The 27,644-nt window shown below is 41.0% G+C and overlaps 1 protein-coding gene across 2 annotated transcripts in view; it reads left to right on the forward strand.

The window, feature by feature from the left end:
* Window positions 1–7,092: 7,092 nt before the first annotated feature.
* The window catches only part of gabra4 (gamma-aminobutyric acid type A receptor subunit alpha4), a 30,087-nt gene continuing 9,535 nt past the window's right edge, over window positions 7,093–27,644 (forward strand). Inside the window, exons 1-8 of one of the 2 annotated variants that reach the window (XM_086306392.1) lie at window positions 7,115–7,199; window positions 7,401–7,575; window positions 7,673–7,791; window positions 9,829–9,896; window positions 10,110–10,330; window positions 10,834–10,916; window positions 15,772–15,915; window positions 16,487–16,639. In XM_086306392.1, the coding sequence (XP_086162518.1) occupies window positions 7,487–7,575; window positions 7,673–7,791; window positions 9,829–9,896; window positions 10,110–10,330; window positions 10,834–10,916; window positions 15,772–15,915; window positions 16,487–16,639 (877 nt within the window). In that variant the 5' untranslated portion in view covers window positions 7,115–7,199; window positions 7,401–7,486. Of the gene's footprint in view, window positions 7,576–7,672; window positions 7,792–9,828; window positions 9,897–10,109; window positions 10,331–10,833; window positions 10,917–15,771; window positions 15,916–16,486; window positions 16,640–27,644 lie in introns of both variants that reach the window. The other variant, XM_086306383.1, reaches the window with a different exon arrangement.

Raw genomic sequence — 27,644 nt, forward strand, 5'->3', positions numbered from 1 at the left:
TCTCTGTGTCTGTCTCCACGTTGGTTGAGTGTGGAGTAAGTGCATATGAGAGCATGAGGGTGGGAATGGATGTTTGTATCTGTGTGTGCCTGTATGTCTGTGTCTATATGTCAGGTTGGGTGTCAGGCTCCACCTCTCTGGGGACATCTCAGGCCCTCCAAGGTTTGGAGGCCTATCTCCCCCCACCACCACTTCCCCTGCCGGTGGCAGACGCCCTCAGACATCGGTGCGTTGGTGGTTCTTTGTGTCCGGGGGTGGGCGCCCGGGTACACACCGGCTCACTCCTTGGTGGCTGCTTATCGGGGCCTGGAGCTTGCTGCTCACTCAGGCCACCTCGGGGGTGGGGTGCCCTCGGCCTCTCGGCCTGGGGCTCGGTCACTCTGGCGCAGCTGGCTGCCGGCGGAGCTCACGGGCGCGTCACTGCAACCCCCCCTGGCTTCTGCTCCGCGGCTGCTGAGTGACCCCTCATCTGGGAATCTCCTCAGCTCTTTCTGGGACAGTGGCGCGGCTGCCCCTCTGTTGGTCTTCCTTGGTCTCTTGTGTTCTGGGGGCCTCTGGATGTCTGGAGTCTTGATCTCCTCCATACCTGCTTCATGCCCTGGTGGACGGGGCAGTGGCCCCCCCACACCCTCTAGCAGATCATTACATGAAGGAACCTTTTAAAAACAAGCGCGTCCATGCTCACAGGTGTACACACGGGTGATCACACCCACAAACTACACCCTTTTTGGCTCCTACCTCAAAGCACACTGTGTTCTGTTGATCTTATGTGCTGCACAATAATGTTTAATATTTAGTATTTACTGTCATATTCCCATATATCATTGTGATGTTGTTTATTGCATTGCTCTCGTTTTCTTCTGCTTGTTTTCTTTTTTCTTTCTCAACAGGTGATCCAGGTGATTGATATATGCATTTTTTTTTTTGTCTGCTTATTTAGTTGGTTTTTGGTTTTTTTTTTCCCTTTATCCCCATCACTCTTCTCCACCTCTTCCTTTCTCCCTTTTCTTTTCCTCATTCAAGTCTGTCCCGTATCTAGCAAGTGAAAATAAAATAAATAAATAAATAAAATAAACAATAAAAGATGAATCAAATAGACCATTACGGCAAGGCTGGGATGGTCAATTTGGTAAAGTAAATCCGTTGGGCATCTTTCTTCGCCTTTAGACAATAATTCTGATGGCAAAAGAGCCAAACGGGACAGGCAAAAAGAAAAAAAAAAAAAAAAAAGCAAACTGTTTGCTAAGTTTCGTGAAACTGGTTCAGTGTTGGATTTGCCAAAATGTGGATGCAAGAAAACTGTCACAAATGAAGAAACATCAGGGGCTGTCCTAGCTTCTTTCAGCAAGAGCCCACAGCGTAGCGGTCGCCGCATGTCACTGGAGAGTGGCATTATCCGAACATCCCTTCGGCGGATATTAGCTACTCAAAGCCCCAAATTACCATGACATTCGTTACCCATGTATGTAAACAGCTGTACCATTTGGTGCTACACTCATTCACTACATTCATGTGAAAAAGAAAGTCTTCACAGGACTCCACATGGCAGGTTGTGGCATTGTATTAACAACCCCCTGAATGCTTCAGACCAGAGCACTGACAAAAGCCCTGTCTTTATATAGGTGCTCACACTTACTGATGATCAGTGAGTCAAGTGCATTTGATTAGCACATATGCTCTTAATTCCATGGACATGGGAAGGGTGTCTCTAGTTTTACACAGTTCTGACATGAGCTTTCTTTTCTTATGCGCACAACAGTTAGTGCAAAGGTAACAAAACACATTCTTATGTAAACTCAAGATAATCAATCTGTATTTTTTGAACATGACTCAACTCAATAATTGTGGGAAATTTCAATAAAAGTAAAATTAAAAGATTTTGGATTATGTACTATATAAAGGCGCAATATATTCTAGCCCTCTAGTGTGAAAATAGATGTATGTAATCCAATAAATCACAAATTAACGGCTAGATTTGGCACCAAAACCTCGAGTTTAAAAAGAAAGTATTCACCACTCTTTCTACAGTTCCTTTCTGTAACGAATATTCACATTTTCAAAGCTGTATTAATCAATATTCCCTGTTGACAGCTGCTAATTATGCTAAATGTAACAATATAATCAGCAATCTTAGCCACTCTTCATTTTTTTTCCTGGTAGGTGCACAGCACCAAACAGCAGACTAACCAAGAAACATGTGAATATAAATTAGGATTTAAAGTGCCCGTGGATGCTGGATGTCTAAATAGAAAGATGTTCAACATAACAATTTGATCTTCCATTGTTCGGTGGGACAGATGTGAGTGACAGTCTCTGTTTAACATGTGTGGCTGACGAGTAGAAAGTAAAGTTGAGAGTATTCTCTCCTGCTGTGTTGGTGTTGATTAAAGAAGATGATTTGAAGAGAAACTGTAGCCCACTTAACACCCACAGCTCAGAGACTCTGAATAATACTACAAACAAAGGAATCAGGGTTATGTCAATAGATAAACTTAAAAGTAAAGTAGCCACACATGTTTATATTATTCAGTACTGATCAGAGTCAAGAAGACATGTTAAAATATGAGGCACTATTTAATTTCTTTGCTTTTATTTTTAAAGGTGTGTATTCTGTATGTGTGTGTGTATAGTACTGTACTGTAAGTGGTGATTCGCTTTCAGATTATTGGTAATTTGTGGATCGTTAAGCTGAAATAACTGTTGTAGAAATGAATTACTGTTGAAGTAAAGCAGTGACATAAGCGCTCGTTCTCCGGTGTCTCATTTTCAGTCAGCCTGTGTCTCTCCAGTATAGCATTTGTTTGGAGTTGAAGATCTCACGTTGGGTTTTTACAGGGAGGGTTGGTGGCGGCGTGATTTCCCAACAGCTTGACTCGTGGTTCTGACTCATTAGCTTCCTGCACTGCCACAATGAGCCTCATCAATCGTAACCCCCAGCGCAAAAGAGCTGCTTTCTCTCTACCTGGCCTTTATGGTTCTCTTTGCTCAGTAACACAACCACACAACCAGGAAGCTGTGCGGCTTTTCTAGGACGTAAATGCATAAAGGGATATAAATAACTCAGAAAGGAGTTTTTAATATAAATACAGTCAGAGATAGAGTGATGTACAGTGCTCAACAAATGAATCAGACCATGTCCCAGTGTTAGGGTTTTGTCACAGATGTGATAAATTAACAGTGTTGATAATAATCAAAATCATTGTTAAGAAAAAAGCTGAAAAAGAAAATCACATTATTTATTCATTTTTTATTAAGATATCAAATTACATTTCATGCCACCAGAATAGATGCCAATCTTTGAAATCTGAAACCCAAAAATGGAAACAGTGGCATGAAAGCTTATGTCGCTTTTATGATTATATAAAAAGACATAAAAAGCTCCACTGAAAGCTAAAATACCAACATTAAAAAAAGCGTTTAACAACCTTAATAAAGAGATTTGTTTACACTGACTGACCTTTTTTGTTTACAGTGTGGGGGGGGGTTCTTCAGTTTCTTTTCGATGCCACTGCTTTTCAATTTAAAAAGGTCTTTTTTACACTTACGCATTTTTCTCTAGAAGCTTCAGATGAAAGGACAGCGGGACTTCCTGTCATTGCCCCAGGCCTTTTCCATTAGAATAATTTTACTGCACCAATGAAAACACTAGGCTACCCCCAGCTTCTGGCTCATAGGGGGAGTGCATCGCAAGGACGTCAGCTAGCTAATGCAACCTAGCTAACATTTCCTCTCTAGCTAGTTAAGAGTGAAGCAAGTGACAAGAGGAAAGGACAAAAAATCTTTACATGCTGTTTAGGAGTTTACGACGCTGTTTAGTTGGATCTGAACTTGAAACATTGGTGTTGAGTTGCTGAGTTAAGATGGCCGCTAGTAGGTAGTACCTGTGAAGCCCCGCCTCTCGGTCTCAACTATTAGCCCTTCCCACTGAAACTGGAAAGCTGCTACATCAAAAAGAAACTGTAAAAATGTCTATCAATCATGCGGTTTTCACCAAAGGGGAAATTAGTTATAGAGACAAGTGTCTTAGTAACAGGCTGCAAACATGGATATTTCTGCTGTTAATTTGTTCCTTTTAACCAAGGAGTCTGTGGGGACTACCTCGCTTGTGGCTCTGGCCTCAAGTAGCCATTTGTGAAACTGCAGTTTTCAGCTCATGTGGTCAGGCTTCATTTTTCAGTGGCTGATGCTCCCGCTTGATTTCCACACATGAAGTCAGCTGAAATCCAACCAGAGATGAGAGCGAGCTGAGGAGGTGAGGAAGAGACACACAAAAATTAGACATCCTTGCCTCGCAGCGTTCATTTTAAAGCAAAGTCAATTAAATATGACGTTTGGCACAGCTGCATCATCTGTCAGTTGTTTTGTTACAGCCGACTGCTGTATGTTATGATTTCAGATGCCAGAAGAGCATAACAGTCCTCATGACAACTTTTATTTTTAGAAGTACTTTAATTAAATTCACAATGAAACTCAGTCTCTCGTTCTCTCTCTCTCTCTCTCTCTCACACACACACACACACACACACACACACACACACACACACACACACACACGCACAGCAAAAAGCAGAATCATTTTAAATAACTGAAATAAATTATGAATACACGGAAACATTGTGTACAATGCCTCTTTTATCTATGACGTATAAAAGCACTTCCACGGAGAATACAACTCAAATACAGCTCCTCTATTCTCAATCGACTGTCCTCCAGATCCATTTTATGAATTGAAACATGCTTCAGCATGGTGCAGAGAAATTGCTGTCTGGAGCACAGGCATGAGGATGGGGGGACAGAGGAGCCAAGGAGGTACAAGGCAGAGAAACGACAAAATACTCGATACACACCAGAGAGTGAAGGCCAATAAGGGACAGGTAGACTCAGACGCTAGGGAGGGTGGGAAAAGAACAAAACAGGAAAGTAAAAGCCATGTGAGGAGCCTTCAAAATAAAACAGGAAGTGAAATTGAGACAGTAAAGAGGAGAAAGGAAAGCAAATCAAGGAGAAGAAACGAGGTAATAACTGTCTAACCGATCAGGTTCTCTGTAATGCAGAGAACATGATATGAGTAATAATGGTCATATAAGTTCTTATGGAGTGAAAGTGATTTTTTTGTGGTGCTTTACATGTTGATACCATGTAACAGTGACGTGCTAAGTAAGTAAATGTCACTTTCCACTGTAAGAAAAGAGCACAGAATTACTGTATGATCTCACCACTCTGGCAGATTAAGTGAAACACAGTGAAGACAGCAGTCTTTCACATGTGCTGAGCTTGAGTTAACAAGCCCTGCCGCAGCAGCTGTAGGTGTGTGTGTGCATGTGTGTGTGTGTGTGTGTGTGTGCGCGCGCGTGTCATCGGGCTGGGACTCTCTGATGGCTGCCAGCAGGCCCTGCACGGCTCCTACAGGAGGTAATGTAATGACCCTCTGTTGGCATGCCCCTCAACCCGCTTTCAACACACACACACTGACCAACAATCAGAGCCTCATTGCTCCTCCTCTACCCTCCTCCTTCTCACACACACACACACACACACACACACACACACACACACACACACACACACACACACACACACACACACACACACACATGCGCTCACACTGTTAAAAAACTGGGTTATCGTCGCAGTTTTTTGCTGCTGCAGGGCATATAGCTTACAAAGCAGAAGAAACAGTTTCAAGGAATCACAGGGCAAACAGTTTCCGAGGCAAACACACGTGCACAAAACACAACCCACAGGAGAGTCCAATAACCAAAACTAAATTAGAGACCTCTTGCAATTTTCTTAGGGTGTGTGTGTGTGTGTGTGTACGTTAAGGGCACAAATGTTAACACAATGATGCACCAGGCACAGTAATTTAAACACTGGCCATACTCACAGGAAAAGGTCATCATTGCATAATAAGGCAAACGTTACTTTTCCTACAACTCTACATCTGATATTTCGAGGCATTTGCTGAATGAATATTGTTACACCCTCTTTTTTTACCCTATGTCCAAAGTGCTTCCATTAAAAGAGCAAACTGCAATAAAATGTCTAAAAAGAAAGAAGGAAAACACACACACACACGCTGGACGAAAGCCGGGCCCCACAAAGAACACACGTATTACTCATCCCCCACAGAGCCGCCTTGCTTTAGTGTATTGTGGGAGGGCTGGGGTGGGCGGCTGTGCAGGGGATTGGGAGCTGCGGTATAAGACTGCATGACTTCAGCCTGCATGTAATATATCTACATGATGTTTTTTCAGCTTTGCATTGCACTAAGTGGCTTCTGTTTCAGCTAAAATTAAAAAAAGTAAAATGTGCATGTGTGCGTGTGTCACTTCAAAACTAATCAGGAAAGCCAGTGTGGTGGAACCCAGACATCTTGTTTATCCTGAGATTTACCCGCACTTCACCTTCAGCTCCACACACACACACACACACACACACACACACACACACACACACACACACACACACACACACACACACGCTCTCAGTTTACACACCACACACACACAAGTGAAGGTCTTGTGCTTGTCCCAGGTGCAGAGAAATCTGTGAAGCAGCATGTGGCTTGTCCCAGTTCCTCTACAGTACCTGTGTGCCTTTGTGTGTGTGTGTGTGTGATTGCGTATTGCGACAAGACTGACCCATTTGAATCTTAATACAGGCGCTCACCATTGCATTCCTGAAACTAGTTCAACATGTAGGCTATAGGCTGCGTGCGACGCTGTCACAGAGCAGCGATGCTGAGGTCAGAGTGAGAAGATCTTCATTTGTTGGAGATTTGGTGACTAAAAAAAGTACACTTTTTTCTTAGAGCTGGAAACTGAATGCAAAAAGATGTTGATGGGTGGAGGCGGAGGGGCTGAGATGGGCTTTGAGGAGATGGAGAAAGCCTCTGCTTCCTGCTTCTCCAGTTTTGACAGCAGGGTGAAGTCAGAGATGTGACTCTTGTGAGCTTAAGCTATTTCAAAGCAGCGCACGTCTAATCTGTGTCCTGACCAAAGGAGGTGCGCGCGTGTGTGTCTGAGAGAGAGAGAGAGAGAGAGAAAGCGGGAGAGGAGGGAGAGAAAGAAGTGAGACACTGAAGCAAACAGAGTGAAGAAGAGAGGGAGAGAGGGGAAGGACTGTTTGTGTGCCTGGGTGCTGAGCAGCAGCAGAGCAGCTTAGATGCGGACCAGAGGTGACCAGGGCTCGGGGTGAAGGTGTGTGCGCGTATGTGTGTGTGCGTGTTTGTGTGTGTGCGCGCGTGTGCACGTGTGAGTTTGTGTTGCGCGCCTGGCAGAGAGACTGCAGGATCGGGAGGAAAAGGGCTCTCAACTTCCCTCTTCCTCTCTGCGCCGCTCTGCCCTGTGTCGCTCCCTGCCTACTGCTCCTCTTTCCCTTTTTTTTACTCCGGGACACAGGCAGCTGCTGCCGCTGGTAGTGGTGCTGCTGCTGCTGGTGCTGGTGGTGGTGAGATGTGAAGAGGCTTGAAGTATGGCATGCAAGGATGGTTTCTGCCAAGAAGAAGGAGATGGTGACAGCGATGCGCCCCGCGTTTACTCGGACCCTCTTCTACTTTTTCTGTTTGCTGACTTGGTGAGTCTCTGTCCGCGGTGCTGAAACCTGCCGCCGAGCTGTGTTTTCAGCCCTCAACTTACAAGTATCCCGATTTTCTTCTTCTTCTTCTTCATAGTATGAAGAAAATCTCTGCGCAGACAAAAAAGGATGAAAGGATCTATCCGGAGAATTTCACTCGCATTTTGGACCGACTTCTGGACGGCTATGACAACAGGCTGCGACCTGGATTCGGAGGTATTTTAGAAAAATGCGCACTATTTTTGCGCACTATTGAGAGTGTTCTGCAATAAAAGTAGTCATATCAGCTATGTAACCACTCGGAAATATCCAGAATCTTCAAACCACCAGGTGAAATTTTATTTCTTCTGTAATTTATGCTACTTTTTAAAAATTTATTTTTAAAAGCCATACCTCGTAGCTCTAACCACATTATCGAGTAATAAAAGCATCCGGTGACATCTTTAAACCACTAAAAAGGGAGCTTCGCTTGTTATTGGACTTTTTAATGTAAGAGAACGTAAAATGTACTCTAAAGATAGCTGCAAACTCACTGCTGAGCAACAAAACACCCCATTAGTGTGGTTTAAATCAAGTCAGTTCCACCCATAGTAATCATACTACACCCCTGAAGCGCTCTAAATGAGCAGAGGGAACAATCCACTTGCTGAGGGAGGCTAAAGATTTCAATTTTGGTGTATTCTATTTATATAGCTCACAGCTGCAGTCATCTCAAGGCACTTGATACTGTAAAGTAAAGCTCCTGCAGGGGTGGAGAGAGAATGTCATTGATCTGTGAACAAGCACTTGGTGATGGTGGGGAGGAAGAACACGTTTCTAAGAAAAAAACATAAAATGACCATCAAATATGCCATAATTAAAAAAAAAGTGCACTTTTATTTGCACAGCCTAACAGTCTACAGCCTGAACCATGAAATAATTGCCAGAAAATTCCAAGTTTTTGAAACTGGTTTTTATTGAAGCTGAGAAATTTTATGTTAAATGGACGGCTACTTGAGCACTCAGAGCACTTTACACAACATGCCTTATTAATCCATTCATACCCATTCATGCCAACACCTTTCTTTTTCTATGGCAAAGTGTTTTCTTTTTAACATCCATACACATTCACACTCTAATGAGGTAATCTAATAATAGGAAGGTTGGTGGTTTGATCCCTGGCTGCTCCGGTCTTCATGGGAAAGATGCTAACCCCAAGTTGCTCTTTGATGGATCCAATAGAGTCTGTCTATGAATGTTAGACAAAAAGCACTTAACCAAAGAAAAAACAGTGCTCGCATGTGCTTGGGTATGAATGGGTGAGGCAAGTTGTATAAAGTGCTCTAAGTGCTCAGGTAGAGTAGAAAAGTGCTATACAAGAACTAGTCCAGTAACCATTTACCAGTTAACACTCAGAGAGCAACTTGAGGTTCAGTTTCTTGCCCATGAAGAAACTGCCCAAGAGTGAAGAAGCCAGGGGTTGACCCACCAACCTTAGTAGACAGCTCAGCCCAGTAATTTGCATCAGATTTGCATCAGACTGCCATTTCTATGCAGCTGTTTTAGGTTTTTTTGGGGGGAAAAATGACAGGTTTCTAAAACTCATCTGTCAAATATGATGCACTTGGCATTGCAGGGTTAAGACTGTGAAATGAGCATGAACGCCTTAGTGAAACTCTTTAACAGCATGGGGGAAGTAGAAAGCCAACGACATGCATGACATGTTTTCATGGGAACATTATGGCAACATTTTAATGACCTTTTTCTCTACAATGTTTTATGTGATTTGCATACGCAACATACTGCTTTGTGGTTTAGTGTATCACAACACGAGCGCTGCTGAGTTGTGCACAAGCCTGGTAGTTGTGCCCACTGAAGATGGGCCTCTGAGCTGGCACGTTTGAGTGAGTGTGGTTACATAATTGTGTGTATGTCAGCACACAAACGTCCTAATGCACAGTTCAAGTTCTAAAAGTACAGTTCTGGGTTTCTACGGCCATATTTCTCAAAGAGATGCCTCACTGCTGGTTGTAAAGCAGCCTGTCAGCAGAGATGTTCAGACATGCAGGCGTACCAGCTTCGCTTTAAAGTGAACAGAATGGAAACAGCAACAAAGGTGCTACAGCTCTGGAAGAGATAAGTTACTGCAAGGCTTTTAGATTGGCTAAACAAGTATGAATAGGACTCCTGTCTTTTTATGACCGCGACACTGAAGGATTTACACCAGTAAACGGTCATTAAACGTGACACTTGTCTGTTTCATTATCTCAACAGGTCCTGTGACTGAGGTCAAGACTGACATTTATGTGACAAGTTTTGGGCCTGTCTCAGACGTTGAAATGGTACCTATCCTATCTCATGTTTGTTTATGACTTTCTTTTTGTTTATTCTAAATTGAGTGTCAAACTACAGAAGACACAGAGATCAATACTTGAAGATAATGACTATCTTGCTCAACCAAGAGCCACTCAACCAAGCCTGCTTTATGTTTGGATGAAAAACCGAAGCAATTTCTTCCAGCTGGTCTTATTTTTGGTCCTTTTTTCCCAACGTAGGAATACACAATGGACGTATTTTTTCGCCAGATGTGGGTAGACCGGAGGTTGATGTACGAGGGCCCGATAGAGATTCTCAGGCTGAACAACCTGATGGTAACAAAGGTGTGGACACCGGACACCTTCTTCAGGAACGGCAAGAGGTCCGTCGCTCACAACATGACGGCGCCCAACAGGCTGTTCCGCATCATGAAGAACGGCACCATCCTCTACACCATGAGGTACTTATATATTAACTCGAATAATATGCCAATCTACAGATTGCAGCCAGCTCTAATTTTGCATCCATCTAAAAAGCCTGCTTGTGTTAGTTACACTTCATGTATTTGTTTTCTCTTTTTAGTGTTTTTTGCTCATTAAAATGGGATAGGAGGGATGACAGACTTTGTTTGTTATAAAGCAATGAAAGAGATTTCCTGTGAAATCAAAAACCCGCTCTCGCTGTGTACACAGTAGAGAGCTGTGTGGAGGCAGTGCACATGCCAAACTTTCACATTCATTCAGGAGAGCAGTTGATTGTTTGATAGTAATTGGCCTTTTTTATATAAAGATCAGCAGAATCAATGATTGCATAGCAACAATTGAAAAACCACCTTTGTTTGTTTTAAAATACCTGAACAAATAGAACCATGTAGGCAGTAGTTTTTGGTGTACCTTTAAAAGAAAGCCCTTATTGCCTTGTTATTGGTTCTAAGTCAAACGCTTCTCCTCTGTTCTGCAACAGGCTGACGATTAGCGCCGAGTGTCCCATGAAGCTCGTGGACTTCCCCATGGATGCACATGCATGCCCCCTCAAGTTTGGCAGCTGTAAGTTCTTTATGTGTGAGTTGGTGACATCAGCATCAGAAAACTTTATTGACACACAGTTTGCACAGTTGCTTTGTTACAACTGCAACATATATAGTTTATAAAAGGGGGAAATTAAGTGGAAGTAATAGTAACAATATGACATATAAAAAAAGCATTTTTCAAACATAAACTTATTGAAAACATGCAAAAATATGCAAACAGATGAACAACACTTACAACACCAGGAGTTTAGTGTAGAGTACTAATGTAGATAGATTAGATGAAACTTTATTAATCCCTCGGGTGGGTTCCTCCGGGAAATTCGGTATATGTACAAAGTCAGTATTTTATCCATCCATCCAATAGGATTTATTATTAATATTAATGGTATTATTTAAATATAAACTAAATGGACAGAAGCTGAGATGAGGAGAAAGACATGATGATTTATTTTCTTTTTATATAGCTACATCATGACAGGAAATAAACGGTACCATTTTAGTGAGCCTCCTTTCAATGTTCTGGCTGTGCTACAAGAAAGAAAACAGGAAGAGGCTGCTGATTAGGTCTGACAGGACAAAGTGATCCAAACATGCATGTAAGATTACTGTTAACCTCTAATATTCCTGCAGTGCCTTTGAATGAGGAAAAGGACTCAAAGTTTTAAAAAATCTATCATTTTATCAGAATGTGAATTCTGTTCGTCCTCAATGTTTTGTCAAATGATTTTATTAATAAGTCATTATCACAGTGAAAATTTGTACCTGAGTAATAACATAACATAACAGCATTGTAGCATTGTAAGTCTGTTAGTTTGGGAAGACGCGAGTAATGTAAGTATAATTTTTAAAATTAAATACAACAATTAGTGATTTGTAAACACAATCAATATCCAGTCATTGTGTATTCTCACTCTGTTGCATGTTTGAGAGTCTAACATAAAAATAAACAAAACGCTGCCTGAGCAACTCGACACAGAGTAACTCAGTGTGACAGAGAGTGTAGAAAATCTCAGTTAAGATTTTTAATCTAAAGCTGAAATCCTGGAATTTCACCAGCACTCCCACTTAGGACTTTGCAATACCAAAGAACAGCTGCACACTATGGCAGATGTACACAAAAGAAAAAGCACTCTGAAATGATCATTTCTAAATGGAAAGTGAACCATCAAAATACTTCCAGTTAATTAAAAAATAATCAGTTTCATCACCTCAAAAAGGAAGAAAATGTTACAGCAATGTAAAATACTGGAGTAAGTCAATTCAGTTAAATTAATTTTTGAGTTAAACATACAAGAGTACAGTAGAAGTGTAAGCAAATAATCCACTTCTGGTTCTTTACTTCTTGTAACTCAGATAAACTTGCACATTAAAACAGGTGGCAGTGTAATGAACGTGTAATACGCAAAGATCTGATGTGAGTTACCTGGATGATTATTTTGTAAATCAGTTGTATTCCACTCTTACACAATTGAAGTGACTTTATTGAAAGGACAAAAAAAGCTGGATTCTAAGATGAATAGTGTGATTCTATTTCAGGACGCCATGCTTCCTCGGCCGGACAGCTGCTGTGTAGCAGTCGGTTAGGATAGCATGACCACTTTATAAACAACCAAATAAGAGCGTTTAGACTGAATCTGAATCTAAACTAAGCAGAGTGGGTAAAAAAAGAGAAAACACCAGTGGAAGGCTAAGACAAAGAAAATATTGTCCTAGCTCAGTTCATGAAGCCACTTTCCTCCTCTTGGTACTGAAATGGATGCTGTGCTGAAAAGGAGCGCTAAAGAGCTGAGCAGAAAGCGACTAAATGCTATAGTTAATAATGAAACGTTTCATTCTTCATCGTGAACAATAAACGCCCAACTCAGCACCAGTGTTCACAGTGGGCCCACTGGTCAGCAGAAATGACTTATTTCAAATAAAGGAGCTTCTCAAAAAACGAGCAGCTGCGTCTTATCAGAGAGCAGCAGCGATTTGAAGATTACATCTGCAAGAGAAAGGAGAGGAAAAAAGACAACGAGTTTGCCTCTACACCCGCTGTCAATTACCCAATCTGGTGACATTGCGGAGGACAAATTCACATTCCTCGGTTATTGTCATCCCCCCTCCTCCCGTCCTTTCACCATCCTGTGCAGCTGCTGCTAGCCTCCAGTCAGGAGGAAGCAACCATGGATCTGATGTGGCCTGAAGCGAGGGAAAGGTCAGAATCCCTTCCTCTGCCTCAGGATAGCGCAGACCTATGCAGCTATTTTCCATAGCCGGTGCATGTGTCGATGTGTGCCTGCGTGCTAATTTTCTCGCTGTCTGCCCTGCCTTCATTTTTCCTCCATCTCTCCCCCTCTCTCTCCTCTCACCGTCTCCTTTTTCTGTTTCTCCATCTGGACTTGTGTGCACAGGCACTGCGTTCCACTCCATGACACACCAGAGTCATTTCATTTTGGCAGCACAGTTGGTATCCTGCCGATACGGAGTCCCATAGGGAGTGGCAGGCCAAGACAACTGGCATTTTGTTTTGCATTCGCACTCTGGTCAACCTCGCCAGTGAGAATACAGAATACAGAAAAAAAAACGCACAAAAAACAAAATAAAACAGAGAGGAAGCAACAACGGGGAATAAACAAACTTGTAATATAATGTGTGACTGTTACAACTTTAATAAGACACAAAGTGGCAGCTTGAGTCTTTACTAATTGGACAGTTTTACTGTTATCATATATTTTTACTTTCATTTGTTCTGATGTCATGGTGTGGTCCACAATTACCAAAATAGATTGTAAAACCTGCACTGGAATCATTTTCTTTATGCAGATTAGTGAATTATTCATGCTTGAGTGGAGGTGAGATGATGAGTCAATCTGGTAGAACCAATAAAAAAATTATTCGTGAAAAGTTTTTGGTGGAGACTTCTTGTCTGTTTTTGTTGTGATTCACTTAGAGGGGACTGTCTACATTTTTACACCTATAAAACCTGTTTGAAACAAAAAGATATGTTTTTGACAAACTTTACATTTTCATATGTAAATTTGAGCTGGCACACTGAACTTCTCTGAGACTAAATAAATCGAGCATAACATTCAGCCACTGAAATGTTTTTCTGTTCAGAAATACAAGCAAATAATTGCAAAAATACATTTTTCTGCTTTTTTGTAAAACAGTACATACAAAACATAAAAATTTACTTTGGTAATTACCAATTTACTACTGTTACTGTAGCGCAGATGAGGCATAAACCTCACACAGGATGGTGATCTAATACTCTGCATATTTTAGTTGCATTTTACTCAAAATGATTATCTCATGTTTATTAAGGGTGAAGAAACATATTTTGAGTGTAACAGGGACATTTGAGGCCCCACCCAACTGCTCTTTTCTGTTTTGAGAGGGGCAACCAATCAGCCAATCAGTTCCTCCAAATTTTCATTTCAGACACAGGATGAACTGAGGGGCAGCACTAAGGCCCAGTGTAAGACAAATAGGGATTGATTTTAATTATGAGTCATGCAAAGCTACTCTAGTAGAATCTAATAATAAGAATATCAACTTTATTAACAGGAACCTTTAAAGACCTCAAATGTAGGAATATTGGACACCACTTAATTAATTGAATTATCTATAACATATCCTACTTAAAGCAAAAATTTTTTTTTATTATATTAATCAATTATTAGTTTATTATAATATATTTAAGCATTAACATTAACGTTGATCTTTTTTTGTGTGTGTGTTTGTTTGCTTTTTGTGTTGCTTCATGGGTGGACATGCAAATCAATTTCCCATTGGGGACAATAAAGTTACCGTTGAACCTTTATCAACAGACAAAGCAACAACTGTAGAGATAAAGGTTATTATCAATTTGAGTTAGTTGTCTTTTCTTTAAATTTAGGCAATAAAATAAAGGCAATATAATACATGCTGCATATAAAATATATTAATTCAACTTAGTTTCACTACACCAACCCACCAAGGAAGTAGAGCTTGTCTTTTAATGGGAAGGTTGGTTCACTTCCCAGTTCTTCCAGTAAGCATACTGATGTGCTTTTGAGCAAGATAACAAACTCCCAACCTGCCCAAGCATCTTTCAGAATAAAAGGCTTGGAATAAAAACGCTCTGAGTAAAAAAGTGCTACAGTTAGATCCACAGGTTTGTGGATAATGACACAATAATAATTTTGCCTCTGTACATCAACACAGTGGAATTAAAAGCTGAAAGTCTGCAACAAATTCATCTTGGATTTTTGAGTTCAAGTTCAAACAAAATAACTGGATTCATTACTTTGGAATGATGGCCATTTTTATACATAATCCCTCCAAAAACGTATGAACCTAACCGTAAGCAGCCACGTCACCAGGAAAATGAAGTCCGGGTAAAAGCTGGCTAGTAAATGAAAACTTGTGTTGTTGCACCGGCCCAATAAATGCAGAAGTTTAGCAGCAATTTCCACAACAGTTGACAACAGACAAAATAACTAATGTGTAGCTCGTTCCTAATGGTTTCTGGTTTAATGCACTTTTACATAACAATATGCAGAATTTGTTCCAGGAATAGCAACCCCATTATCTGAGAAGCAAAAGCAGAAGTGCTAGAGGATGTAGCATTTATCACATATACAAACAGTGTGAAGAATGGCAATCCAAAGGAAAACAGGAGAAAAGTGGTAAAGGGGAAAAGGTGCTATTAACAGCTGGTTGGTGACAAGAAGAAATCTACAGTGATGATAATGTTTCAATTATATCAAAGTAAAATCCTGCACACATATGGACAGTTTACAGTATACAAAGAGCTGCTTTCTTCTGAGCATCTTGTTTTTCTGCTGCACTGCTCACAGCTTACAGTCAGTGACTCATGTCAGTGTGGCTTTGCTGTCTGCCCACAGATGCCTATCCTAAAACGGAGATGATCTATACTTGGACCAAAGGGCCTGAGCATTCAGTGGAGGTCCCTCCAGAGTCCTCCAGCCTCGTTCAGTATGATCTCATTGGCCAGACGGTCTCCAGTGAAATGATTAAATCCATCACAGGTGAGATTTGCTCATCCTTTCACCGTCCTGCTTTATCAACCGAGTTACAGTGAACGCTCGAGGAATAATGGGACACTGCTGTTCATTTATCACTTTTACAAAAGAGTCTGCTTTTTTATGAAAAGAAAAGATCCACATCTGTCTGAGCGCATTATATTGAATCATACTTGGAAGATTTGCCAAGTCTACACTGTGTTTCCACAAGACAGATTTGGGCGTCGCATATTGGGGGGATATAGAGTTTTGACACTTGCACAGACATGACAGTGGGTCTACTGGACCATGGCTAGCACACAGTCTTGTGAAATGAAACCCTCAAACATCATGCGTTGAGACATTTCAGAGCCAGTTGGCTCGCAAAAATACTGAAAGCCCCACACACCACACCAAAAAAAAAAAAGATTTTAGCAGCAGAAAGCTACAGCAGAGTGCAAATGGACACAATGTAGAAGTGAGGGGAGAAAACCAGATCAAATGTGACATCTGTCTGGAGCTGCATTAATGAAATCTGTCAGCCTGCAACTTCAAATTCTTTGTTAATGAAACTAATTCATTTCTGTTGATCCCCCAGGTGAATATGTGGTCATGACGGTCTACTTCCACTTGAAACGTAAAATGGGCTACTTCATGATTCAGACGTATATCCCCTGCATAATGACAGTAATCCTCTCCCAAGTGTCCTTCTGGATAAATAAAGAATCAGTCCCAGCGCGCACAGTTTTCGGTATGTAGACTTCACACAGCATTCATGCTGCACTGCCTTTCTGCTCCTCTCTCTCTCTGTTTATTTGGTGCCTGCATGCCAATGGAGCAATCAGAGCTGGAGTATCTATTCAGTCAACACAACAAGGCGATGCTTCAGCACGCGGTGATTACGGGAAACAAAAAGTTTCCCATTCTATTTTATTTTCACCTCTTACAGTAATTCTCTAAAATATGTTTGGCTCAAAAAGCATTTACAAGCAGTAATACTGCACGTGTGGTTGAAATAAACATTTTTAATCAGATGGGGAAAGATGTCCTCCTTATTGTAGTTGCTAATGACAAGCTTTATTTTGGCCATAAATAACTTACTTCAAATACAAAACTAAACTGGAAACAAACCAGGACCAGTAACTAGGAAATGGCTGAAAACACAGAGGAAAACACACCAGGGAGTAACGAGGGAATGGAAAACAGGAAGAAAGCACAGCTGGGGCTAATCTGAGGCCCTTTCTCAATTCTCAAGTACGCGAGTACGTACTCGCGTTCTCGGCAAGTACGGACTCGCCGAGAACGCGAGTACGGACTCGCGATTTGTACAATTGGAACACCCTCGTACTTGATGATGTCACACACAGGTCCGGAGTTTTTACTGCCGTCCCCTCTTAATTTAACTGTGAGTAATATGTTATGAAGCTTAACTTTAATCACAGCCAAACTGGTTTACTCAGGAACAAATAAAACACTGAAATAAACCAAACATTAACATTTAGAAGTGATCTAAGTGACTTATATATTATGTTTAACCTCAGTAGTGAAATCTCTATTAATAAAAATAGTGTACATGTACATACGTGTACATACCTTAATAAAAACAAGCAGGTGAGATGTTAGAACGCTTTTATTTTTATTGTAGTGGACACTCAATACAATAGACAGCTACTGGGGTTTGGGGTTTGTTTAACCCGAGTAGCGAAAAGACCGCCGGGGGGGGGGGTGTTGAAAACGAGACTAGCAATGATAAATCATGATGAAATCAACAACAAAACACAAAACCCTGGGTCACCGATCCCGGACCAGGACAGCTACAGTCACACTAAGTCACAAAATTACTGCACCAGTATGGAACAAACTTATGATGTTTTTGCCTTTGAAATGGTTTATTTAAAGACCAGGTCCACAATTTGGTGCATCAAGATGGTGATAATTAGGTGGTGTTAGTGTGCTATCAGTTTGAATGGAGTCAAGTTGGCAGCTACGTGCAGTCTGTTTGTGGCGATACAGCAATTAACGTTCACAAATTAGCCCAAATAACAAATCTGTTGCTTTCTGCATCGACTGAAATTCACATTGACTAAGATGCTCATAGATCTGAAACAGAAAGTCCTCCACAAATAGTGACGTAGTTGCTGCAAAATGCAGATTTAACTGCAGAATTACACACAGCAACCTTGCTTTTATATAGGAACATAACCAAAATACAACCAGCTGAGTTGATGGACTGATGGACACAGACCGACTCAGACTGACTGAAAAAGTTGTCAATCTGCGTTTATGCGTTGGACAGAAATTATTTGCAAATGTTTGAGTCCAAGGGGGACTTTAATTTTGTGGAGACAGGTTGCCTTCCAACAACTACCCGTGCAATCACATTGTGACCAAAAGTGGTCTTCCACAGATTGAGTGTACTACTTGCAAAAAATGCCATGCAGTCACCGGGTAACCATGAATTTTTCCTAGATGCCGTCCAGTTTTGTCTCTAGTGTGACTAAGTCCTTTACACTCTGTGGGATTTCCAATGAGCTTTTCTTGTCTTAAGCTCTCTTTTTCAGTGCTGTGAGCTTTAATCTGATTTCCTATTGTGAGTCATGGGTCGGCCATTTGTTTGTTTGTTTGTATTTGTTCTGTGTTGTCTAAGGTCATATGGCTTGTTGATGAATTTCACAGTCAGCGCTAAGACTACCGGCCCTGTTAGCGGTCACGTTAAAAACCTCCACTGTCAAACTCGACATGATCAACAAACTTCTGTTATCTTTTCATTTGTTCTGTAACTTAATTTATAGCTAATTTTATTTGCTTACAGTCAGCAAAATAAGAAACTCCTTCTGAATTCATAATTTAAACGGTTTGTAAAGAAGTGAACAGTCTATTATTTAAATTTGATTAAAAAAAATAAAAATAAAATAAAGTGCAGCCTTACCTAATGTCCATCCGACTGTTACTCATTTTATATTAAGATTTAAAAATCTAGTCGGTATTGGTATGAAGAGTAACCTTCAATAATGGTAATAAATCACACAGCAATAGGACATTCATGTAGTTGTAAAAAGCATGATAATATATTAAGTAATCCAAAGTATTCAGAATACGTTACTCTCATTGAGTAACTTACCTGTATACGTTACAAAATACATTTTGGGGCATGTAATCTGTAATCTGTAGTGGAATACATTTGAAAAGTAACCTTCCCAACAGTGAACATGACACATAAACCAGGGGACATGGATAACTAACTAATACAAACTAATAATAATACTAGGACTTAGTGTTATCTCCTAAATAATACAACCCTTAACTTGACAATAGCACATGATATTAACATAAGAAATCAACAATTCAAACATAACCCAAAATCCCCCTGACAAAAATAAAATTACTTCTCCTCAGTCTCCTAAATTCAGTGCATCCCTTAGAAGGAAAATAAGAAACATAAATAAAAAGAATTGTACCAAAACGTAACACAAAATGAAATTGACAGGGGAGTGCTTTCAGTTTTGCAGTGTGCTGCATTTCTGTTAATTAAAACGTCTTTGCAGGCGACACTGCATTTCTTCAATTGGCCTAAGTATATCTAAAAGCAAACAAATAAAATAAAGGCCATACTAAATTCATTGTTGATGTAAATAAAACTCAAAGTAAAGTACCTGACCTATCTACCCCTGCTTTGTGTACTGCACATGTTTTGTCACTTAGTTGGGGAGGGAATAACATCTTTTTCCAGTATGTTGACCATTTTTCTGAAGCCTTCTAGGGTCCAGCTCTTTGCCTTCTTTTGTGGCAGACATTTGAATTTTGTTGCATAATCTGTCTTTGAATACAGTGGTACTCCTCCAGACAGAAAACAAGCAGTGCAGTGCAGGGAACAGCTGTGATTGGCACATGCAGACTTGAGGTGAGGCGCTGATGTAGGGAGCACTCGATTTACTTTTGCTTTCCATTTTCAGTATCGCTCAGTAACTGTGGGAAGCCAAAATCGTGATTGAGATTAAACTCTGATTAATTGTGCAGTCCTAATCCTTAAATACTTGCCAATGAAACTTTCGTTCGATAATATACTTGATCCAAATTCTTGCTGGGGATTAAATACGTTTCTCCCTCACTAAAACTTGGATGGGTTGAGAACGACTCTGTGTCCCCCAGATGAGTTGGAAGAGGTGGCCATGGCGAGTCTGCTTTGACTGCTGCCCCCGCGACCTGAACTCAGATAAGCAGAAGAAAATGGATGGACAATCCCAGATCACGTTCTGCCTGTAGTACAGTCATTAAAATATTGCATTTTCACACCAGAGCTACTCTATCATTAAAGTGCTCTAAAGCAGGGGTGCCCAATCCCAGCCCTCGAGAGCTACCGTCCTGCAGCTTTTAGATGCATCCCTACTCCAACACAGCTGAATCAAATGGTTTGATTACCTCTTCAGCATGCCATCAAGTTTGGCAAAGGCCTGATAACAAGCCATTCATTTGATTCAGGTTTGTTGGAACAAGGATGCATCTAAAAGCTGCAGGACGGTAGCTCTCGAGGGCTGGGATTGGGCACCCCTGCTCCAAAGTGTTGAAGAAAAAAGTCTTTAACAAGTTATATTTTCAGTCAGTGAGTGCATCTTTTGTATCTGTTACTCCGCCCCCCCCCCCCCCCCTCCCCTGTAATATGCAAAACTGCACTGGTTAAAACAAACAGAATCAATGTGATCATAGAGCTTTTTGTTGGTTACAGTAAGGTAGTCACAGGTCAGCCATCAAGCAAACCAGTTACTTTATTGATCACTATATTTGATTTATGAATATGAATTGAGATTACACCCAAATATATAGTGTATATAGTATATGTTTGAGTAAATTATAAATAATTAGTTTGCTACCCATACTAATATCTTGCTGTAACAGTAAAAATGAGCAGATGTTCGTCAGACTTCACAGAACTGCTACAGTTCTTGCTAAAATGAAGGTGCATTGATCAAAAGCCAGACCCAATGGAAGGGAAAGTTGGATGAAATTAGCACAAAATCCATCTGTCTTCCTAAAAGCGAAGTGGGCGAGATGAACATTACAAACAATAGCCTCCCTGCATGCTGGCTGCTCATAGATGTGCTGCAAAACCTGCTTTCAGTTTTTAGCCTGTAACCCAGTTGCGTGCTATCCATACTCCCTTGCTACACTGTTTGGGTTTGCCCTAGAATAGACTAATTAGTGTGTGACAATAGACATGTTGTCTATTGAATGATAGTGGCACTGATGCTTGCCGCTGTTTGAAAGTATTCCTGCATTGCTTTCAAGAGAATTAGCATTAACTCATCACCATGACTAATGACAAGCTAACTAAGAGAAAAACAAACAAGTGTCAGTGGTGATTAATGATTCTGATTTAATATGCTGACCGTTCATGATGCTGCACAGACGTCTGCATAAAACCACACGTGGGTTTATACAGTAGTACTGACCCCATGTATGAAATCCACACATCTCCTCTATTGACTGGCATTTTGTTAGCTAGCACTCTGTCAAATCATCATAACATACTCAGACACCAACACAACCAACAACCCACCCCACCATTTGGTTTTAATAAAGGTGTCACGCACACTGCAACATCACCTCTAAGCATTCATTTGGTATAGTGAATGCTTTTGCCATCAGCTGTTGAGTTGCTTAGTGAAAAATGATGCTGTGTGGCTCTCTCTCTCTGAGTGTCGCTCAGTGTAATATAGCACGAGCGAATCACTGCTGCTCTTCTTCAGCGGACAATGTATCTGACAGTCCTGCTGCTCTACCCCTGCCTCCCCCGCCCCAAACTGTCCGGCATGACAGAGGCATCACAGCAGCCCGACTATTGACGCATGAGTCGAGCCTTTGAGACAGTGGAGTTCTGCTGTTATCCGCTGCTTTTCAGCCGGCGCGTGTGTGACTGTTTGGGTTGGAAGGTGATCTGTGTTTGGATTTCTCCTCTTCTTCCCTACAGCCTCTGTTTTGACTTCCTGCCTCTATGACTCCACTGCAGTGACCTGTTTTAAGCCTAAAAGAAGCGGTTTGTCAAGAAGACAAACAGGAGTGGAGTGAGGATTAGAGCTCAAGCTTCATGGTTTCAAATAGAGTCAAGATAAAAAGTACACTTAAAGTAAAACGAGTGTTTCTTAAAGCCTCAAATTATAACTTTCTAGACTTTTGACATTTAACAACTCCAGTGATTGTCTCAAATCAGAGTTTATGGCCAGTAATCGTTCTGGAAGTCCCAAAGTGTAATTGTCCTTTGGTCTATGAAGAGGCACACATTTATGATCCTACAGTACATCTTCTCTGTGAAAGTGAAGACAAAGGACCATGAGTTTCGATTAAGAGGTTACTCTTGTGACATCAGGCGCATGTTTCCTTAGACACAATAACTGGTCACGAGAGAAAACTATGCGTTCCTCGACGAGTTGGAGAGTCGTGCCATGAGGTTGGTGGCTGCTTCTGGGAGAAACTAATTGCAAAGAAGGTGCTACACCAAAAACTACCCTGTGATTGTGTTGATTGCAAGAGTAGAAGACCCAAGTGCAGACAGAGGCGAGGAGACAAAAGTGGACTTAACGAAAAGCGAGCCTTTATTTAGGGCTGAAACTCACGAAAATACAGCAAGGCTAAACTGCGGGAAAACCTGAACATAAACTGGGAAACTATGACTATGACTTGACTGGGAAACTGTGAGAAGGGGTAGGGAAGGTAACACAAACAACGCGACGCTGAACACAGGAAGACGGAGGACTTAACTACACACATGAGGTGATGAGGAGACACATGAGGACACAGCTGACTAGAATGAGACATAATGACAAAGGGCGAGTAAGACTAAACATGTAGTAACAAGAAACACAAGGTAAAAGTAAAACAGGAAACATGGAGACTAGACATGACAACACAAGCTTAACAGACCTAAAGCACATGACAGACTAGAAAAGAACCCAAACACAGATTGCTGCGGTCTTTTGTATTTTGCATAGAACATACCAACTTCTCTGCAAACTCTCACCAAATAGTAGTCAAGCAGCAGTAACAACAAGTTCAACATAATCTGGAAATGCAGACCATTCACCTTCAAAGTAAAAGCCCTGTCGCATTTTTTCCCAGTGAGCAATGGTTGTCAAATAGTAGGACTATGTAACTGAAGGCTTATTAATTCGACCCTACATGGTCACATGTCCAAAATGAGGGAAAAGCAAACATTAGCAATCACAACACCTTGCCCGACTATCCTATGAAGCATACTAATTCATGCAATTTACTGTATCTTCTTATTTAGCTACATAAGTAACAGTCTATACAGTATATTCAGATATATGCTGCACTTGTTGCACAGCTGCTTTCACTCTTTCTGCTTCCTGCTATAAGCTAATAACCTCAAAGCTTTATGTTCCTGAAGTACCAACATGAAAAAAACATCTCTCTATGCAGCGCTTGGAACAATCAAGTATCCAAACCAAGCATAATTATGGTGAAAGAATGGCTTCCGGATAATTTCTCTGATTTCAGCGACCCACACCATACTTTGCATTATATACATAATCAGTTCCAGAGTCAGTGAAATGTTTCCACGAAAGCTTTAATTTTAATTTTAATAGAAAACACCCACTGTTTCATTCTTTTGGCTATGTTAAGAAAAGCTCTCTATTAGAGGGTAACGTCCTCAGTCTGTGGCCTTGAGCTGCAGTTCACCTATCAATGTCATCCAGCTGCTTTTGACTGACAGGTAATTATATGGCGGTCACGTCCGGGCAAAGGAGACATGCGTTTATGTTGGGTAAGGGCTGTGACGCACAGATTGTTCCAGATCTTTGGCATAAAGGGGATTTTCTCCAAATCACATTTTTGCTATTGGTTAATAGTACCAAGGGCGAGTGACGAGCGTCAGGCTTATACGGTGACCTTCTGTTATTGTAGAAGCCCCGCATAACCTTGGGTGCTGGTCAGACAGGTGTCTTGTTTTATTTTTATGGTCCCTCGCTGGGTAGTGCAGCGACAAATAAATGAGAACACATGACATTCAGTCCCGGTGTCTGCATGAATCTCAGTCAATGTGTCCTCTAGCTCTGTGATGTATAACCTTTCTTTATTTGAATTATTTCCACAATTTGAGAGTTACCAGTGTTAATGTGATATACAGGGTGGGCCATTTATATGGATACAATTCCATTTTATTACAATGTATCCATATAAATGGCCCACCCTGTAGTTAGGAAACTGCAAGCTCACAGTGGCATAATATAAGTTAATGCTTAGTTATATAAACAGTATTTGGAGGTAGAGCATGCTGACCATTGCTTAGATGTCTTAATTCATCTGCTGTATAAAGACCTTGACTATCTTTAGCAGGACTATGATATAAGAAATTAAGTGGGTTGGTACCAAATTATTGATGGAAGTGATTGCCAATGAGACTGGAGAATACAGGGAGTGCAGAATTATTAGGCAAATGAGTATTTTGTCCACATCATCCTCTTCATGCATGTTGTCTTACTCCAAGCTGTATAGGCTCGAAAGCCTACTACCAATTAAGCATATTAGGTGATGTGCATCTCTGTAATGAGAAGGGGTGTGGTCTAATGACATCAACACCCTATACCAGGTGTGCATAATTATTAGGCAACGTCCTTTCCTTTGGCAAAATGGGTCAAAAGAAGGACTTGACAGGCTCAGAAAAGTCAAAAATAGTGAGATATCTTGCAGAGGGATGCAGCAGTCTCAAAATTGCAAAGCTTCTGAAGCATGATCATCGAACAATCAAGCGTTTCATTCAAAATAGTCAACAGGGTCGCAAGAAGCGTGTGGAAAAACCAAGGCGCAAAATACCTGCCCATGAACTGAGAAAAGTCAAGCGTGCAGCTGCCAAGATGCCACTTGCCACCAGTTTGGCCATATTTCAGAGCTGCAACATCACTGGAGTGCCCAAAAGCACAAGGTGTGCAATACTCAGAGACATGGCCAAGGTAAGAAAGGCTGAAAGACGACCACCACTGAACAAGACACACAAGCTGAAACGTCAAGACTGGGCCAAGAAATATCTCAAGACTGGTTTTTCTAAGGTTTTATGGACTGATGAAATGAGAGTGAGTCTTGATGGGCCAGATGGATGGGCCCGTGGCTGGATTGGTAAAGGGCAGAGAGCTCCAGTCCGACTCAGACGCCAGCAAGGTGGAGGTGGAGTACTGGTTTGGGCTGGTATCATCAAAGATGAGCTTGTGGGGCCTTTTCGGGTTGAGGATGGAGTCAAGCTCAACTCCCAGTCCTACTGCCAGTTTCTGGAAGACACCTTCTTCAAGCAGTGGTACAGGAAGAAGTCTGCATCCTTCAAGAAAAACATGATTTTCATGCAGGACAATGCTCCATCACACGCGTCCAAGTACTCCACAGTGTGGCTGGCAAGAAAGGGTATAAAAGAAGAAAAACTAATGACATGGCCTCTTTGTTCACCTGATCTGAACCCCATTGAGAACCTGTGGTCCATCATCAAATGTGAGATTTACAAGGAGGGAAAACAGTACACCTCTCTGAACAGTGTCTGGGAGGCTGTGGTTGCTGCTGCACGCAATGTTGATGGTGAACAGATCAAAACACTGACAGAATCCATGGATGGCAGGCTTTTGAGTGTCCTTGCAAAGAAAGGTGGCTATATTGGTCGCTGATTTGTTTTTGTTTTGTTTTTGAATGTCAGAAATTTATATTTGTGAATGTGGAGATGTTATATTGGTGTCACTGGTAAAAATAAATAATTGAAATGGGTAAATATTTGTTTTTTGTTAAGTTGCCTAATAATTCTGCACAGTAATAGTCACCTGCACACACAGATATCCCCCTAAAATAGCTAAAACTAAAAACAAACTAAAAACTACTTCCAAAAACATTCAGCTTTGATATTAATGAGTTTTTTGGGTTCATTGAGAACATGGTTGTTGTTCAATAATAAAATTATTCCTCAAAAATACAACTTGCCTAATAATTCTGCACTCCCTGTAGTGCTGACAGACAATTCACAGGAAGGGGCATATACAGTTAGGTCGACAAGTTTATAGACAGTGACAAAATGTTTATAATTTAGACTTAATTTAGTCTTTACATCATCTTATGGATTCTAAATCAGACGGTCAAGATGTGACGTTTTAGGTTTAATTTGTCACTTAGTACAATTTTTACTTTTACTTACTTTTTAATTGTGCAAGCAATAATAATAATAATGAATTGCATTTATATAGCACTTTACAATTCCACTATTCAGTCACTCTCACATTCACACACTGGTGGAGGCAAGCTACAGTTGTAGCCACAGCTGCCCTGGGGCAGACTGACAGAAGCGAGGCTGCCATCGGCCCTTCTGGCCAACACCAGTAGACGGTAGGTAAAGTGTCTTGCCCAAGGACACAACGACTGAGACTGTCCAAGCCGGGGCTCGAACCAGCAACCTTCCAATTACGAGATGAACTGCCAACTCTTGAGCCACGATCGTACCGCAAGTGGTTGGCCATTACACATACTTTTATACACAGTCCCCCATTTTCAAGTCAAGTCAATTCAAGTTAAGTTAAGTGGCTTTATTGTCATTCCAACCATGTGCAGTGGTACATACATAGTGAAACAAGACAATGTTCCTCCAAGACCGTGGTGCTGCATATGGCATATAACAGACAATCAACACAGGACTACATAAAGTGCAATTTGCAAAAATTGCAACCCCCCCTGAAGACAAAGACAACAACACCAGACAGAAAGAACGATACAGACACAGCAGTGCAATAGAAATGTGCAGAAGACTGAGCCGTATGGGCACCGGTTCAGCTCAGTGCGTTGAGCACTGTAAAGTAACTTTGTCAATCAATCAATCAATCAATCAATTTTATTTATATAGCACTTTTAAAAACAAAATTTTTTGACCATATTACTGTACAATAAAATAATCAGATAAAATTTAAAAGGAAAGTAAAATAAAAGGTAAGAAAATAATAAGAATAAAACAATGACAGACTCATACAGAACTAAAAGCCAAAGAGTAAAAATGGGTCTTTAAGCGGGTGAATGAGTCGAGTCACTGAGTGTTCAGGAGTCTGATGGCTTGGGGGAAGAAGCTGTTTCACAGTCTGGCAGTGACGGCCCGAATGCTCTAGTACCTTTTGCCAGAAGGCAGCAGTGTTTTTCAGGGCCTCAAAAGTAATTGGACAATTGACTGACAAGCAGTTTCACGATCAGATGAGGCCTGTTCCTTTGTTTTTCCAGACAGACTGATTAAGAAGTTAAAAGATCTAGAGTTGATTCCAAGTATTGAACTTGTATTTGGCAGCTTTTAGCTGGAGCTCTTAATCTGAGGTCCACAGAGATGCCCAGATGCAAGAAGAGGAGGCTGAAAAATCAAAATAAAGGTACATCAGCGACATCAAAGAAGAAACTCCACAGAAGACAATGGATAAAAACTGTTCTTTCCTAGGTTACGAAAAAAATTTCACAACATCTAGCCGAGTCAAAAACATCGTTGAGGAGGTAGAGTGAGTGACAACAAAGAAGGTTTACAGCAACAACCACTGGTTACAATCAAGAAACTGATCATACAGCGCTCCACAGTCCAAATGACCCAAAGAAAGTACAAAAGAAGCCCAAGAGTTTTTCAAGGCAAAGAAATGTTCAGATTAGTTACCAGATCTCAACAAAATAGAGCAGCTTTACAGATACTGAAGACAAACTCGAGAGTGGAGCAACTGAAAGCAGCTGCAATAAAGGCGTAGCAGAGCAGC

Source organism: Aulonocara sp. 'chitande type north' Nkhata Bay, linkage group LG2 (assembly GCF_057382095.1).
Source record: "Aulonocara sp. 'chitande type north' Nkhata Bay isolate Kocher_YH1m ecotype deep benthic linkage group LG2, A_spYH_male_GT1.1, whole genome shotgun sequence".
NCBI classification, from domain to species: domain Eukaryota; kingdom Metazoa; phylum Chordata; class Actinopteri; order Cichliformes; family Cichlidae; genus Aulonocara; species Aulonocara sp. 'chitande type north' Nkhata Bay.